General features: G+C 30.6%; 2 protein-coding genes across 2 annotated transcripts; one reads left to right on the top strand and one right to left on the bottom strand.

Moving 5' to 3' along the window:
- Window positions 1-6,971: 6,971 nt before the first annotated feature.
- Window positions 6,972-10,987, top strand: LOC132943236 (ADP-ribosylation factor-like protein 4A). The gene is made up of 3 exons (XM_061012124.1): window positions 6,972-7,818; window positions 9,608-9,911; window positions 9,999-10,987. Exons 2-3 carry the CDS (start codon window positions 9,634-9,636, stop codon window positions 10,324-10,326), a joined length of 606 nt encoding a protein of 201 aa, XP_060868107.1. The 5' UTR covers window positions 6,972-7,818; window positions 9,608-9,633; the 3' UTR covers window positions 10,327-10,987.
- A 4,756-nt stretch (window positions 10,988-15,743) lies between these two features.
- Window positions 15,744-17,932, bottom strand: LOC132943427 (RNA-binding protein squid-like). Its single transcript, XM_061012416.1, has 3 exons — window positions 17,645-17,932; window positions 17,195-17,482; window positions 15,744-16,586 (listed from the first exon to the last, which is right to left on the bottom strand). Exons 2-3 carry the CDS (start codon window positions 17,474-17,476, stop codon window positions 15,993-15,995), a joined length of 876 nt encoding a protein of 291 aa, XP_060868399.1. The 5' UTR covers window positions 17,477-17,482; window positions 17,645-17,932; the 3' UTR covers window positions 15,744-15,992.
- Window positions 17,933-19,892: the final 1,960 nt, after the last annotated feature.

Below are 19,892 nucleotides of genomic sequence, written 5' to 3'. Positions count from 1 at the left end.
AATTGTTTCAATAATAGTTGATAATTATTTTGAATTTCCCGAAAACTATAGATAAAATATAAATTAATATACATTATTTCTTAATTCACATTTAAAGATATTAAATAATACATTTTGTTTACGGGTGTGCATTGATTATAAATACTATTTATAATCAATGGTGTATATATATATTGTATACTGTATCGCCATTAGCCGTATAGGTATTGTGTAATTGATAAACGTTTACATTTGTGTATTGTTATTTTATGTTTATTTTTCAAATGAGAAATCTATGAAAGTAGTAAGTAGTAAGTAGTAAGTACCTATCAAAATATAATCATAATGGCATAATATTGACATCACCTTTTGGAGTACCTAGTAAAAATGATTTAAACCAGTTTTCGACAAAATCGATTTTGTTTTTTTGTTGTAATTATTAAAAATTAATAACTGCAGAGACATAACATTTTACCAAATACATACCTGGGTATTTATATAATTATTATATTATAGAATTCATTAATCATTTTTAAACTCGATATAATATGTTATATGAGCGTTTAAAGTTGATTTTTATTTTAGTTTCTTAAAATGTAAATATGTCATAAATAGTTCTTGTAATTTATTTTAAATTTCTCTAATATAATACTGAAATTTAAATATTGAATGTATAATCATATAAAATTGAAAAAAGGGGGAGTTCCGGTAAAACAGAAATATGCCGATGATTTCACTATCATTTCATTGCAAATGCTCCGTGGTTTGTCAAAAATGCATATCTCCACAAAGACTTTCAAATCCAAGATATCCAAGCTCATATTAAAACATTAGCAAAAAATTTCCACTGCTCTCTTCCAAACTCATCAGGCGCAATTCACTATAACCTCCTCACCCACCCAACTCATCGTCGATTAAAACGCGGTCGTCCCCACGACCTCCTACACTAAGCCACCTCCCAACATTCAAATCTTCACCCACACATGCGCTTCTTCCAGATCACTCTACGACTTCAGCTACTTATAGTTAAACTATTGTAAATATGTAAATATCAGAATATTATTGTAATCATTACTTATGCACCTTACTTATGTATATTTTTATTACCAATTGTAATTATCCATAGTACTTAAAAATTAATTATCATGTTATAATGTTAAAAATTATGTATACTTTCAATATCCCTAGATTTAGATAGCATTAGGCTAGGAAAGTCTTATATTTAATAAATATAAAAAAAAAAAAAACTATCATTTCACCTCGTTAAAATTCGTAATAAAAAAAAATCAAAATTCGTTATAGGCGCTGCCGGGTGGCAGTAAAGTACAGTGGCGTGCGTATGCGTGTAAACGTAAAATTACAAACTTTGGATTGATATACAACTTCCGAAATAATGATTTTTCCACTATCGTTCTTAACTCGTTTATATATTTATTTTTTGAAAAAAAGTACCCAAAGTGAATTTATTCCAAAATGAATGGCCTTGGAGGTGACCAACTCTCTTTAGTATTTTGTTTTTGTGTAATATTTTTGTAATTGGAATTTACCCTATAAATAAATAAATAATAAATATAGTAAATATTAATTAATACTAATTAATGTTAATCTATTAACATTTTACATTAAAGTTTGTAAAAATTGTCTGAGTCGACTGAGTGACTGAGTTTTATAAGTGCCTATACTTGACTATATTACATTTATTTTATAGAAGTTTGTAATCCCACTGGGTGCCCCTTAACTGACGAAAAATAAATCGAAAATAATATGGTCTTCAAATGTATGTAAAAGTTCCAAAATCAGTATTTGAATAAAATATTAAAATGTATTTTTAAATGATAGGTATATCGTATATATATGAGGACCAAGGGGGACCGGGTGAGCATGCAGTTGCTTGGTCAATCACCTTATATACTCGCGGTGTGGACGTATGTATATATTAAGGAAAAGGAACATATAATATATTTATATTATGTTATACACTTATACCTAACACCTATATATGTGTTTTCGAGCGGTTGTTTTTTGGGTTACCCATTTGGGCTTGTCAAAACTTTTACTCCCCCTATCCATAGGCGCAAATAGGAGGGCTTTAGGGGCAAAGCCACCCAAACATTTCCTACATTCCCCTCCAAATCCCAAACGCTGTGTATGATCGTAACTTTTTGACTGTCAGATACTTCGGTAAGCACGTGACGTAGAGACGTAGAGTAGTGTATAGTAATAATAATTTAATGACAATATGATAATCAGAGGCGGCTTGATCATGCATTTTGTGATCCATTGAACCACCAAAAAGTTTGGTGGGTGTCATTTTAATAGGTAGGTACTTGGTCTTGGTAATCAGTGTCCGGCATAACCGTTATAGATAATATAAAAATGGCTAATTCATTATTATTTATTAGCAACAAATAGATACAAATATACAATCGCATACATTAACAACAATCAACTTATGAAGTTATAAACAGCTTTATGACAAAAATATAGTCACATAATGTATGAGACAATATGTGACATTATTTTGTTATTCGAAAATCACAATCAATTGTATACTTGAATTGTATTATAATAATATCGTTATTACCGAACTACTGCAGTTTATTACATGTAAAATTGGCTGAAATGTAGTCAGTTACACTGAATTCAACAACTGATTGCGTGTCAAAGCTCGATCAATTTGCTTTTGTGTATAAGTGTATTGTAGACGAATGTGAGGTTTTTTTTAATTTGAAAAATTTTTCTTTTTCTAAAACGAATTTTAATTTTTAATGTCCAATATTTAACTCTAAAACTTGTGATATTTTACTTTTTTTATTTGAATTATTGAGTTTAGTAATCAAAATATTGAAGATTGCTTAGCTTAAAGGCGTAGATAATTTTTATTATTCCCTTCAATACTCTTTGTGTATAATTTAGTGTTAATCAAATAATAAAAATCAATACAAAATCAATGGTAGTACCGTTTTATAATAGTATAATATACCTAGCTACACAAAATTCAGTGAATACTTAACGTTGAGCGTGTTATCATATACCTACAAAGCAATAATAAATACATGGCTAAATATATATTTACAACAGTCTCATACAATGATACATAGTTTTTACTTTTTTAGACAAAAGTCTCAAATAATAATACATAATTTCCAGTGAATTGTAATAATAATATAAACCTAGCGCCCGCCGTCCGGTCGAATAAACATAAATAATTGGTCGACTCATAGGATAGTTGAACTGCACATTTCGTTTTACACGGCGCTATCGTACCAGAGTCCGTAAATATAATAAATCTAATACAAATTTTGTACAAGTACAATTGGGACAAGTTTACATTGCATACGCGCGAATGCGTATTGACAACGAAGATTTCACTAATAAATCGAAACACTGATTGCAGCCGGGACAGGAACACGAGGTGTTTACACTACTGTCCCCGAGGTACATTATAAAACACGCTGATTTACAAAAACAAGATAACTATGGTAATTTTGGTGGCACGGTACAGGAAGTACGCGTGCAGCGGAAAACGGCGTACACCAACGGGCGCAAACGCGGGAGCAAAAAACATCGGACGGACGGCGGTTGGCGGGCGAACAATTTTACAAACTTTAAGGGGGGTGGCGGACGGTGGCGGTAGGGGAGAGGTAGAAAACTTGGTGGACATATTATTGCTCTACGTCTACGAAGGTTTGACAGAAGCAAACCCTGCGTGCCATGTTCACCAACAACTTCCAAACGAATCGTTTGGTCCTCTTCCAGGCAGACCTCCGCCGATCGACAGATCGTGCTGCCGGGTATTCCGCAGGTACCGGTGGGACAGCTGTCTTCACGCTGTCGCACACTGCAGGTGATTGGATTCGCAGTTCGGGAGACGACCGGGACCGGAAACGTTCGCTCCGCCGTATCGGTCGCTGCTGCAGGACGGCCGCCGTGACCCTGCGATCCACGGCTAGATCCAGCGCGTCAATCAACGAGGTCGTATTGGATGTCACGCAAAAAGATGCCTCCGACGGTGGTCCAATCACAAGCTGCACGTCCTGCAGGTATACGGCTGCAGAGTTCATTATCAATTCCGACGAACACCGGGTACTACAACTGTTCTCTGCAGCGTGTCCGCGGTACTGCAGTAGCGGTGACCCGACCGCGGCCACGATCTTGAGGTTTACTGCCAAATCTAGGACGTCAACTATGGATCGTTCCTCGTTATTGGCATACAACTGTTTGGATTGTTCAGTTCCTACTGTGGCGTCCATATCTGCAGCAGTATATACGAGTGATGAACGAACGGCGAACAGAAAACTATGAACAGGACAAGAGCTAAACACTTAATGACGGTTTTCGAACAATTGTTTGTCTCCTACATTAAATAATTTATAGTTACTAAGGTAGTAGTGTTATATTGTGGCTAGTATATAATTATCTTGAAGCCAGCTAGTAAGTAGCAAATAGTTTAAATTAAATCATATTATAATATACTTTAAAAATAATTTTTATGAATGAAACCTACGAATGTTCTTAAAATTATTCCGATTTCAGCGCAACGGGATCATACCACATTGTGTCATGAATACATGATTTAGATTAAATAGTAAAATCTACAAAACTTTTTTTACACAATTATTTCGTTTATTTCTATATTTAGAAGCATATTTACGAGATATTTTAATACAATATTGTTAATTTTAAGTACGCACCTATCAAATCATGTTGACGTGGAGAGGTAATTTTAGTTCTAAAAAACATAAATGTCTAACTTTAGAATTTAAAAACATTGGAAAATAATTGCAATTGCAATTCGATGTAATTTTGATTTTCAAATCGATATAGGTAGGTGGCAATTATATTATAATATTATTTATCAAGGCAGTTCATAATATAGTACAACACGTTAATTAAATTAAGGGATCTAGTTTGCTTGTTAGCTGCGATAATTATTTGATGAAAGTAATCATTGTAAATAAATTGTAATTGTGTTTATAAAGGTTTGTATTTATCATATATTTCCACTGAAGCCAAACAGAAAACGATAAAAAAATAGACAAATTTTAACTCGAGCGGAGTTGGCTATTATAATAATTAATGCAAGTACTCAACATTTTTATTAAACCGCAATATTATGGTATAATAGAAAAAATCATAACAGATCCAACTCAAAATGAAATGTTTTCCACACTAAGTATAGATCCCTTAAAATATATGTGTAAATATTAAAAAAAAAATAATTAAATAGTTTTAAAATAAATAAAACTGGAAATTATAATACGTAGTAGGTAAAGTGAGTTATAGACAATCAATATAAAAATGTATAAAACTAATTTTATTCAATTTTCGTTTGTATATTCAAAAAATTATAAATTTATACAAAATAATATTGTTGGAAATGTATTCGAACATTTTATGCCGGCCACCTAACAACTCAGGTAAACAATGGAAGAACATCGTGCTTGGTAGGGTATAGTTGCACAACCATTTCCCGCCTTTAATGAGTTGTGATTTCGGATGGTTCTCGACTCTCCAAATTCCAGATATTGATAATACGGGTAAGCAAGTGACGTTTGCGTGGACTTGGACCAAATCTGGACTTTTGCGATCATACCATGTTTATATCATGGGCTATACCTACCGATTTTTTCAAAAATTGGTTTTGCGTAAAAATTACCATTGTTTTGGTTTATCCATCAGAAAAGATACTGATATCGAAAATTGGAGCAATTGTTTTTACCCCAAATGTTGATGATAGAAAAGAAAATTTATAAAACAGATCATTATAAATAGTAAATACAATATAATAATACATTCATGATTCATCGCTACACTCAGAATCTAAATTAATAATATTAGCAATTTAAGGCCCGAAGAGACCTGAAATTCTATATGTCAACGAATAATAAGAATTATTTCACACTCAATTGTATACAGAACAGCTCAAAATATGCACCACCAAGAACTTGTCAAATTCCAGCAACAAATAATAAATAACGATCACAATAGACTATCAAAACTATGTCTTCTTTTTCAGTTTCCCTATTAGTAGATCAAAAAAATGTGTTGTTAAATAATGTGTTTAAAATGTTGAATATTTTATAAATGATTTTACTGTGCATAATATTATACCTAGTTTGTATTAAAAAAAAAAACTTTACAGTTATTATTGTTTAGTAGTGACCATTTAGTTACTAAACATACATATACCGTATGTTTGACTATTTGAGCGCTGTTTGGGGAATTTTGGGCTAATTTCACTGTTTGTTTGTTTTGAGGGAGTTCATTCCCCTCAAGCCTCCCCAATTTTTTCTTTTGAGTTATGAGCTATGGCTGGCTATTGTTATAAGTGAAAACTAAATAACTAACAATTTTATTGGGAAGATTTGCCATGCTGTTGAGTGGGTGGGGGGAGGGACCAACTTCATCACGTCACAAAAACCACTTGTAACTTTATTACTGCATTTATTATTTAGAACTCGTGTTTATACAGAGCCTATATGTTAGTCAGACACGGTTACACGGACAAACAAGCACGGATTAAGAGTGTCTACTGACTACTAACGATCATAGACATGACTTATGATAAATATCAGAAATTATCATAAAGTCTGTGGAGCAATGGTCAAGACCAACTACTCAGTGACTAACGCAGTAACACATAGAAAAAAGATTACCTAACGACTAACGAGAAACTAATATTAAAAATTTTAAAACGAGGCCAGTCGCGCTGTAGTATTTTAGTCAGTAGTCAGTGATCTCAGACGTCCGACGTCTCAGTCAGTTAGTATTCTTGTCTATGCCCTATGCCCCTATGGTTGACGGTTGTAGTCAGATTCTTATCACTTATCACTTATCACTAATCGGTAAATCGTAATATTTAAACATATGTTTATTGTTTATTTTCTAGGATAAAAATTAACCAGTTATCATCATACACTTATCACCAAATTTGTTGTGAATATATTATTATTGTATAATTATTGAATAATTTATTCTGTGTTATAATTTGTGACGCACCTATTCAAAAAAGATGTAGTTTCTATCAATTGAAAATCAATGTTATCTTTTATTTTTATGTATAAAAACTAAAATCATTAATATGTCCATACAAAATTGTCATGGTGGCACTGGCATACAATATCTTTTCGCCCGTTACAGAAATCTTTGATAAGAAAATTATGGAAATCAGCTGGTAAACAAATAACAGGTATATACATAAAAAAAAAGTAAAAAAAAATAGGTACAACATATTTTCGAGATGCCTTCGGGACGTGAATGTTGATGACGATGATGTGAGGCGTGTGCGTGTGAATGCGTCGTTTGTGCGTCTGTTGTCGTGCTCCGCCGTCGGTCGATAGAATTATAGTTATAAGGCAGAGTTAACCACCGTAATTACTAATTAACATTAATAATAATAATAATAACGATTAAACAACATACGTATGGAGTAGGTATGACGTCGGTTTCTTAATAATACCGATCAATCCGATAACCGATTTTAAAAAGGGGTTTGCCGTATCGATTTTGTTTTGTCCGTCCGTCGCGTGGGCATCTCGATCACCGGATATCGCAGCGCACGGGAAACGGACCAGTTTTTGCGTGAGCGAGAAGAACGGACTCGCCACTTCGCCAGTCTCCACTCGCCGCCGCGTCCAGTTTTGTTGCCGTCGCTGTCCGACCGTTTGCCGCCTACACTCGACGACTACGACCACGACCACGGCAGTCGTACGACATCACCACTGTCATCGCCGTCCGAATGGTGGCCAGCCGTCGTCCAAATGCAGTTGACGTCCAACTCGGCGGCCGCCGCCAACTATGCGATCCCGTGACGGGCAATTTAACATTTTGATTCAGGTAAAAAAAAATCGACTTATTTGTCGGTTACTCGTCTTGTCCGATCCTATTTCGTGCAGTTATCCACTGACCACCGACCACTGAGCTAACTTGCAAAGCGTAGATACGTCTAAATTACTTAATGCTTACAACGCTAACTATACCAGTTTTCCGTAAGACATTCTCAAAAATAATCTTAAAACAATCTTAAATAATATCTACTACCTATATCCACCTATTCTATTACAAGTTCCGATGCACCTTTTGAAATTAAATTATTTACCAAGGTGCAGATAAATTTCCAATAAGGTTAACAGAAAAAAAAATAAAAGAAAAATATATCCAACAGTATTGTCATTATTTAAAATTTAAATTGAACAGCAACAAGTGTTGTAATATTTTTAAATAATATTGTTAATTTTCTATATTATAAAAGTAGGTATGCCATGGTTATTATTTTAATTTGGCAAATTTTCAAAATACATTTGTCTTACCAAAAACTTGTTAGGTATACAATTTTGAATTAACGTGTAGCCATAATGATATTCTTTTTAAGTAGCCTAAGTAGCCTAGTAGTTAAATCAATATTTATGTATTAAAATGTTTATCTTGTGAAATTTATTATGGAATGTGTACCCGTAGATTTTAGTAGACAAATTTCATATAGGTACTTAAATTTATAATAATATTTGTTATCAGTACTAATTTCAGGTAGACAGACACCTATGTATTGTATTATTAATATATAGGAGGTACCTGATTACTTGTTAAAATATGAACTTATTGATTATTATTTTTAAATAACTATCCTAGATCATTACAAAACTTTTCAACTATAAATATAAGGTGATTCACGAAGGATACTCACCACCATTTTTCCTTTAAGGCTGTTAGAGCATACCGTATTTTTTGTAATTTTAGACCAATAAGCAGAATTATTATTTTTAAAATATGTATGAACTCATCATCTCCTCTCCTAGGTTACGTAGGAAACAGATTTTTGATTTTTGTATTCAATAAGGCTTAAAAATATGTTAAAATTTAAAAAAATTATGAATATATTTTTATTTTATACACTTACATTCAGTTTTAAAACATCAATTATTTTTCCTACATAACCCAGTAAACGAGATAATGAGTTCATACATATTTGTAAATAATAATCTAACATCAGGCAGTACATAAACTAGTCTTCTGCTTATAGCTATTTTTAACGGATTTTAACGGTTTATTTACGATAATACAATAATGGCCCAGATAATGGATTACACACACTAAGGTTCATTTACTACTTATTATTTGCCAATAATATTTTTGCACAATTTCCTAAATTTTACTAAAAATATTCTATGCTCCAACAGCCTTAATAATAAAATTATTAAAATACCCGATATTTGGAAATTTTAAATATACTCAACGACCATATTTTCACATTCTTCAATTTTTAGTACAACTTAAGAAACGTTTTTGCGGTCATACAAATTTTTGCTATCCAAACGTCACTTTTTTACTGTACATTTTTTAGTTGATAATTTTTTGGAAATTTTTGATTTCACCTAATTCAAACTTTGAATGAGTAGTTTCTCAGTTATTAAAATTATTTTATTGAGTTATCTAGATACTGGTCTGTTTGAAATAGTTTAGTAGGTAATATAAATATCAGAATTTGATTACCTAGTTGTATGTACAAAGTACTAGTTGTACTAGTTGTATTGTTATTTAGGTAGGTATTAAAAAAATATATTTAAATTGATTAAATCACCTATTTTAAATTTTTTAAAGTGTTTACTAAATGTATTTATTTTTTCAGGGTGTTATGCGTTTGAGCATAAAACAATGGGGGCCAACATGGGTAAGAGTTCAGCGTCTTTGCTGGATGCACTCCCTACACCACAAAGTCATTTGCATGTAGTCATGTTGGGCCTAGACAGTGCTGGTAAGACTACAGCTCTCTACAGACTTAAATTCAACCAGTACCTGAATACAGTTCCTACAATTGGGTTTAACTGTGAAAAAGTAAAAGGAACTGTCGGTAGAGCCCGAGGTCAAACATTTCTTGTGTGGGACGTTGGCGGACAAGAAAAACTTCGACCATTATGGAAAAGTTATACTAGGTAAATATTAATTTTAATTTGATTTCTTTGATTTGAAGTTAATTAGTTAAACTACTTCTTTATTTACCTTCAACAAATTATTTTCAGGTGTACTGATGGTATATTATTCGTTGTGGACAGTGTAGATGTAGAACGGATGGAAGAAGCAAAAATGGAACTAGCCCGCACAGCGAGAGCTCCAGAAAACACAGGCGTACCAATTTTAGTATTAGCAAATAAACAAGATTTGCCAGCAGCACGAGACTCAGCAGAATTAGAAAGACTTTTAGGTCTAAATGAACTTAATCATTTGTGGCATATTCAAGCTGCTTGTGCTATAACTGGGGATGGTCTTCAAGAAGGTTTGGATGCGCTTTATGATATGATATTAAAACGCAGAAAATTAGCTAAACAAGTGAAAAAGAAAACTCGATAAATTAGTTATATGTCAGTGTAACTAATATTGTATATACAATTACTGCGCTATTGGGATAATGAATACATAAATATATTCTGTTTGCACCGTAATATGAACTTGCCATGACACATGTTTAACAATAGACAACCCATAATGCATTTTGGCTTTGATATTGACAATATTATGTGCTAATATTTATACCAAGTTCATTTATTTAACTATTTGTTTTTATTTAAATGACATAATGAATATACTTTATGGACGTTTTGTTTTAAAATATTGTAACTTACTGGTTATAATAATCTAATATTGTGTTATTTCATTGATTCCCAGTAACTACTTACATTTGTAGAACAGTTTTTAGTATATGACATTTATTTGTGTGATTAACTGTGTTAATGTAATTTTAAAATCATGTTTTGATTTTTAACAATATTCCCACCGATTGTAAGTATGATTTTTATATTATAAAAATGGTAGCTTTTGGACTTTGGTAGCCTTATTGAATATGGCAGCTAAAAAACTGGATGTTTGACATTTATTATTTTCACTTAAATGTTATTTGATTTACTGTAATGAGCAATTAGTTTGTTATTTAATGTGTTTGTTGTCACTCCATGGTGCTCTATTATTTTTGAAATTATATTGTATTATTTTTTTTTTAGTGCAATATTTCACTTGTTTAACATTACTGCTGCACTAAAAAAATGTATTCAATGAAAGGTTCAACCGTTTATGTTTTTGACTATACCCTTTTTCAATTTAAATGTTAAATATTTATTACAATATATATATATATATCAGTTACAAATATGGAATTGAGTTTCCATAACTGATAACTTACATGATGAATCATTGCTTAGTTTAATAATTCTGATAAATTGGTGTTATGCCCAGTTTTTTGTACACATTTATTTTATTTATAAACATAAGAACAGTTTTTCATTATTATTCAACGCTAGCCAAATTATTATCGTTTTTATTTTTTTTTTAATGGGTCTTCTGTACCCGATCAGGTTACCATGATATGATTATCTTTATTATATTTTCTTTTATCCCATACTCTTAGGTTAGGAAAAACTGTTCTAATGTTTATTATGCCCAACTTAACTGTACATATACAATATACAAATACTACTTATAGTGTATATTTAATAAGAAAATAATTTTATATTATTGTATAGTTTGAGTGAGTTGGGTAGTTCTTAAATATTTTAGTTTCCAATTAACCTATACTCTATTTCAAATGAGAACACGCCAGGCAGTAGACGAAAACCCTTTGAAACTCGCGCAGGTCTGACAGTTTCAGCTGCAATTATTCATTTTGTGGTAGGGACATGTTGCTGGCCGCCTCTGACCATGCAGTGAGATCGCACTTGAAATATTTGCATTTGAAATAGAGTATAATATCATTATTTTTATCTGAATACGGGTCAAGTTCATTAATTCACCAAACTTTGAATCTTTCTGAATATGTATTTGTATATTTTATTCTATATTTATCATTGTTTTAGCATAAGTTTTAATGTAACCTTTTTTTTAATGCTTTGTTATTATATTTTCTACACTCATTTACAATTTTTTTTAGCATACTACTTAAAAATAGTTAAATTATTTTCATTTATATTTGTATTATCTAATGAATAAGAAGAATTATTACATTTTTTTATGCTCTAATATTTTCCTTGTTGACCTATTCTGTTGTAATGACTGTATTTTCAATCCTTTTTAGTTTTTGTTTATGTGTAAATTTGTTTATATAACTTAACAACGAGACTGTTTATGTGTTTTGTTATATCGATTAACTTTTTATGTTTACATCAATTAAATGATTAAGTGTATAAATCTAATAATTGTCATTAATTAACAATTATTGTAAGTATTTATCATTAACATTAAGAAACAATCATTTTTAATGTTTTTTTATTTATATATATTATGTTATAAATGTTAGAAAATTGTTTAGCAGAAATTAATGTCTTGGCCTAAAATATAAATTGAATGAAATTCGCGAATCGGTCATATTATATATTATTAAATGTGAATTTATTATTTTTTTTTACACCTTCAAAAACTAATTTTAGTTTTGTTTAAAGTTAATAATAGTATTGTAATACATATTATTTCTTTTGTCCATTAAAATTTGTTTTTACGTTTTTTCTAAATTTATTGTTTCTGGTAAAAAATAATAAATCATGAAATAAAATAAAAATCCAACAAGTGTTCCTTATGCATTCTTCAAACTGCTGATTGGTGTTCCTAGAACTGATGCGATTTTAGATTCTGAGCGAAGCGATGAATGTGTTGATTTTACAATATGTTTTTTTTATTTTTTTTTTTTGTGTCTGTCATCACTTTTTATCGTTTTTCTTATACAATGATATTATATCATTGAATTCAAATTTAACACCATCCATTACAGTGACCAACTTGTAACCTACTGTACAGTAGAGTGACATCTACTTACCCACCTTTTTTTCTTTACATCTAGAAACCAGAAAGCCTGATAAATATAATATGAAAAATAATTTCAGTCTATTAGCTTGCAGTGTCTGCATAGTGAGATTTTTATGTCATTTTTCATTTGACTTTATCTCTTGAAAATATCTGTATACAAAATCATAGCGAGCTTCACACATTTTTGTCATTCTTAAAATATACTATTCCTATTTACTGTCTATAACTTAGTTTAATATAAGTATATATAAAATTAAATTACACAAATTTACCTTTGAGTATAGTTGGTAGGTACTTAGATACAATTTGATTAAAAGGTTAAAAAATAATTAGATGTTTGGGTATGATTTATTATTATTTCACTAAAGCCTATTACAGTATACCTATCTATATAATAAAAATGAAATGCTGTTCATAGGTATCTGCATCACTTGAAAATAACTGTCTGAATTGCTTCTTTTTTTTTTTTAAATCTCTTGGAATTCAAATGAGATTTTTTCAGAGAAAAATTGGGAAGATTTTAAGTCCTTTTTTTCTATGGGATTTTTGTCTATAATTTGTTGCCATTGGTTACATGTTAAAATATAGAAATTAGTACAACTTTGTATTTTTCTATATAAATGGTTGCCACTGGTTATGTTTAATATAATTTATTATTATTATGATTGGATATAATAATTTTAATTTTGATATTTGGCTACTATATTTGTTACCCAAGTTCGTTTATCCAAACTCCAAAGTTGATACTAAAAAAATACTGGACCTGGGGTTCAATAAAAGTTATATCAATAGATTTCTGGAGACTTACGAGGGTGTTCATAGTTCATTTTTACAATCCCTACACAGCAATACCGAGGTAGCTCACAAAAAAAAATAATTTATTTTTAAAGTGACCAAATTAGTAGAATTATGACTTACCTGTAATCATAGGCGCAACTAGGATTAAAATTGGGGGGGGGGCTAACAAAACTACTTTATTTCTAGACTCAAGGGCTGTGTAGCTAATAATTTATCTAATCATTTCTAATTGTATTCATATTGACTATTTAGTTTCAATACATATTAGAAATTACAGTTACATTTATTCAGGTTAAATGTAATGTTATTAATTAGAGATTTGGCTGGCCACATGTCAGTAGTTGACAATAATATGTTATAAGAATAATTTAATTTTACACCTTTAAAATGTGAGAATGAATAAAATGTTCATAAATCAGTTGTAGTATCTTTTAAAAATTCAGAGATATTAGGTTTGGTGGTTTTAATTTCAGCAGATTATAATATTACAACTGTACATAATATATTTATACAACTACTTATCTTTTTCTTCAAATGATACTAACCATGGTAGTAACTCAGTAACTTTCAAACAAATTACACTTATATTCACATACATGCCAGAATTATTATTTAACATATTATCATGATTGCTAGTTATTTTTTATCAGCCAATGATTAAAATTTAGACAAACTCAATGAATCAACAGTCTTGCATATATGTAACTTATTACCTATGTACCTCAACACTTGATAATATTCCTACTTTCAAAATGGAAAATTATTTCTACATACAGGAACATAATATCCAATTGAATGTTGAAAAAAAAAACCTAGATTAGAGCTAATTTTTCTCTTAAGGTATTCAATCTTTGAAAGGTTTCATAACATAAAGCCACTAGGTACATTAAACTAAATAAAACCTACATCGCCCATAATTAATTTGATAAAAAAAATCAAAATTTTAAAAATTAAATTGAGGAACATAGTATGTATAATGTTTAATACTGAGGTACATTTAATTGTATCACAATAATAATTATTACCTATTTTATATAAAATATATGTACATCATTTCTTTTAAATAGTTATACTAGTAAATTATTTGATTTGATTTCTATTAACTATTAACAAACAATAATCAATACATTTTTTGTATTTAATTAACCAATTTCACAAGATTATAAATTAAAAACAATAGACAGTTCAATTGTTTTTCACTTATAGTTGAAAAATGAAATACTGTTGTACAAATAAAATAACGTACAATGTAGGCAATAATTATGTAGTGTTCACATTTTGATACTTAAAAATTATAAGCTAGATATATAAGTCTATCAATAATAGTTGCTTTATTGATATTTAATGAAACAATGAGATTAACTCAATAATGTTTCAGTTATCAAAAAAAAAAACGAATAACCTTAAGTAAAAATAGGTTTAAAAAAATAAAAAAATAATTTACAATACATTATTTACAAACGGAAAAAGTTTGACAAATAATTGTAACATGACCAAGAAAAAAACAAAAAAAAAAAACATTATATTATTATTTTTGTTTAGGATTTTTTATATTTTTATTATTTATGAAAAAGCACACAAAAATTAATTAAACGTGAATATTATAAGAAAAGATTTGAAATCAAACTTAATTCTAATACAACCTAATGAACAGACATATATTCAGAAGACCAGATTAAATTATTATATAAAACCCTTGTAATTTTTTTAACTGATATTTTAATAGGAAAGTCTTGAAAATATAATACTAAAGATGTGGTAACACACGAGAAAGACTCCAATTTTTGGAATATATATATTATTTCTGTATATATATATGACATATATATATATATAAACACAAAAAAAAAAAAAACGAAAAAATTGACTATTAAAATATAATTTATGTTTGTTAAGCAATTAGCACTCAACACTAACATGGAAATAGTAAGTCTATGACCATACAATTTTAGATCTACTATAGTAGATTAATATTCACAAAGCCAGAATGAATTAAGTAGAAGCCAGAAATATAATGACTTTATACAAAATTATTCAACAACAAAATACAAATATTCAACATATTAAGGAAACTCAGAAGTTACAGATGTCAAGGATGCCATTTAGGTAAAGGTTTAAATTGAAGTTACTTTTATAGTCACTAACTTCAAAGTACCTCATAGTAGGTTACTAAAATGATATACAAAAAAATTATAAATATTTATTTACATCATTATTAGACCTTAATATTTGACCTGTTCAATTAGGCTTATAATTTTGTTATAAAATATAACAAACTATTGTATAATATAACATATAATTTTGTGTTATGTTTTTATGGTAGTATTTTATATCATACAGAAATGCGGTGAAAATTGAATAATAATAATAACACAGTCTTAATGTGTCCACCAGGATTATTCGTCAAACGTTATACTTGCGTCTTAAATTCAGTAAGGCGCATGTCGAGGATATGTTGTTTCTCGATATTTGCCACCTCCATAGGCTTGTGCTGGATAACCACCACCACCACCGCCGCCGCCACCACCACCTCCTCCTCCATAACCAATCGCAGAGTAGTCATATCCACCATATGCACCATATGCATCATAAGCATTAGCTGCATAACCATAATCTGCAGCAGTACCATAGGGTGAAGCAGCTGCTGGTGCCATATAACCGGGATATGCTGGTCTCAAGCCAAAAGTAGCAGGTGCTCCTCCTCTAGTGGCACCTACTGGACCACCAGTCCTGGTTCCAGGAGCGGTCATTGTTTCAGGGTTGAACTTGACTTTTTTTACATCTACTTCTTTACCATTAATAACTTGTTTGGGATTTTTCAAAACTTGATTAACGACTTCGGAATCCTCAAACGTTATGAAACAAAAACCTTTCTTTTGGTTTTTCATTTTATCAAAAGGTTGTTGATATTCGGATATTTGACCAAATTGAACAAAATAATTCCGTACATCTTGTTCAGTCATTTCAGTAGTTAAGCCTCCAACAAAAATTTTACAACGCAGTGGATTAACTTTCTTTGTTACCTGTAATTACATAAAATAAATTACAATTATTAAATCAATATTTATTTATGGACAGTTATAAAATATGCTTGATATAAAAAGTTATGTATAGAAAATAATGTTTTATTTTTCATTTTTAAGCAATAAAATATATAAAAATAAACAAGTAAAACAATTATAATGTATGAGGTAATACATTTATTATGACCTAAAATAAATACTTCCAGATTTTAAATAAATATTAATCCAATTGATTTATCTAATAATGTATATTACATATTCTGTTCTACGAGAGAAGGAACTCATTTGCGCATACAATTGACGTCGTCAATAGTACAGAGGTTAAATTTTGCCCATTTTTCACGGCCCAGTGACGTTCATTTGATGATCATTACCGAACAAGCTCAAGTGGTAGGAGATGCACAGCAACAGACAAAAAAAACGAGTTCCTTCTTTCGTGGAATGGAGTTTAGTACATAATGTTTAATTTGTAACATGTATAATGAGATACATCTAAAGAAAATGAGTATCTATGAGTTTAGGTCAAGTAAATTACTGTTTTTATTTATTCAATGACGCATTGTGTAATATTAATAGCCAACATCTTCAGATGAATAAACACAACTCACCCTCTTCGGATCAACTTTTTTATTCGCAATAAAATGATCACCAGCGGCCAACAAATCGTCCACGGTCTTGGCGTTGACGAACTGCACAAACGCAAACCCTCTGGACTGTCCGGAAAACGGGTCGGTCTTGATGTTGATGTTTTCGATCTCGCCATACTGCGTGAAGTACTCGCGTAATTCTTTCTCGCTAATGGTCCTACCTAGGCCGCCGACAAATAGTTTCTTGTCGTCATCCCGGCCGGGCCCATTGGACCGGCCGTTGGCGTTCGGTTGCTGCGTCATGTCCTCCTGTAACACACAAGAATGTAACAATTCGGATATGAAGATCGGCCTGCAAACGACGCTCGCGGGAGAATCCTTAGCTATACAGTGGCGATGGCTGACCGGCGCCGGCCGTCAGTTTGCCACCACCGGATGATACGTCATTCGAGAAATAAATAATATGCTCACCAGTTTGCTAAGATGTCGGCTGTCGCCGCGCTCCGCGTGTGAAAGTGTGTACGGCGATGGCGGCCGCTGTTGTAGCTGCTACCGTCGACGGGAACAGAAACGTAAAACGTGACTAGAGTATTTGCGGACGTGTGTGTGTGTGTGTTGTGTTCAAAGTTTTTTCTCGTAACGGGGAATTATTGTAACGATTTTATTATTATTTACACGCCAAGCGCACACACATCGACGCTACAAGATGCGAACGGCAAACGCCATTTATCTCTCACTCTAACCGGGTTTGTTGTCTGTTGGTTGCCAACGGGAGAAAAAGAGAGCAAGTAAATAAAACAAAATGGAGGGAATGAGCGCAGTGCCGCCAACTGGTCGGACTGTTCCGTGCCACGTTTGGCGGCAAACCGGTGTCGCATTAAAAAAAAAAAAAATAGATAAACATTGAATAGGCAATTTTTATTTTTTCACTATACTGAATTATTTGTATACGTTTATACAATTATATCAATATATTATAATAACAGACGATTGTGTTGATTTTTTCCACACCATTCAACTGATGGAATGTGTGATGACGGATGGATTAATTCGAAAACTATATACCTATATGGTAATTATTATACTATGCACTGTTCTTATACTGCAGTATATAAAATATTGAAGGTAATATATGACATAGCTAAACATATATTTTTTAAATATAATGCATTTATTGAATTCCATAGGCTCGTGCACAGATTTGAATAAATCCACGTGCATTTGTTGAAATCTTTATTTTTTTTTTTAGTCTGAATAATCATAAATTAATATAAATGGAAATTCCGATTGCGTTATTTTTTGTTTGAATGTTTGATTATAATTATATCAAACAAATTGTAACTGGCCCACTATAAATTCAAACGAATAATTAGAAAATAATAAATATACGTGAATATTATGAATAATTATGCATTATTTATATTATATTACAGTGCGTACTGCGTAGAGCTGCCCATAATATTCAACAGGTACATAATAATATAATCCATAATATTTAAGTATGCTTCTAAATACAGCAGGTGGGTCATCCGGTTATGCTGCTATAGAATCGAGTATTTCTGATTTCAGTAACCTTCAATCGGACGACTAAACGAGTTGGCTAATGATTCCTCTTCCCAATTATCAGATTGGTTCCCGGGTTGACTACAGGCAACATACGAATTGGTTCCTAGATTCTCTAAGGGTAATACACGAATTGATTCCGATGATGAGCTTTCATAATGATAATATACAACCATGTTAAATTCATTTTTCAAATTATTATGATATTCAACCAACAACAATTTCCTTCTCATTTTACACAGACATAGGACTGTCTAGAAAAGCTATAGCCTATAGGTATGATTAAAAGTGTTACCAGTCACTATATACACTACATGTATACATTATATACACTAACGTTGTATATGTATTTGTCAATGCTAATAGAGAGGAACAACTTTATTTTAAACAAACTGCCCGTCTGTTGGGTTGCCTATACTATGAATCATAATTTATGACACAGTGTAAACATTCATACATATTTATTAAAACATTTTAAAATACGGATAACATAATATATAAATAAAATTAATGAAGTTAAAAAAAAAGTAAATCACATAGTAAGATATGGAGTGATCTTGAAATATAAATATATATATATTAATTATGACACCAATATTTGTTTTTAATAAACGTACTGTTGTGAAATATAATGAGGACACGTCATACACAATATAACAGTTCCAGTGAGTGAGTGATTACACCCGGTGTATATGCAATTACAATTAGCTATAACTTCAAAACTAAGTCCGAGTGTCAAATTCTGATTTTCAGTATACTTAAGGCTTAACACCTTAACTAAATACGTAAAAAAAAAATTTCCAAAAAAAGTGTGTCTGGTAAAGTAAAAAAGATAAAATGATATAATATGAAACATTGAACACACAATTTGCATTCTACGCACGAATGCCCCTAAATTGCCTATCTGATTGGCCGTCAAAAATGTTATCGTTAATTTGAATTTTTAGAAAATATTGAATATTATTATTTATTAATTTATTAATTTAGTACTTAATACAGTTCGGTCTTCAAAAGTTGCTTGTTACACGCATAAAAATATAAACATTGCGAAATTTAAATTTAAATTAATTAACACCTACGCGCGTATAATTAACATGTCTTGGTAGCTTTCTATATAAAGTTAAATTATTTTACAATACTAAAAAATAACTATAAT

The sequence above is a fragment of the Metopolophium dirhodum genome, chromosome 4, assembly GCF_019925205.1.
Source record: "Metopolophium dirhodum isolate CAU chromosome 4, ASM1992520v1, whole genome shotgun sequence".
NCBI lineage: Eukaryota > Metazoa > Arthropoda > Insecta > Hemiptera > Aphididae > Metopolophium > Metopolophium dirhodum.
This window is presented reverse-complemented; position numbering and strand designations above follow the sequence as displayed.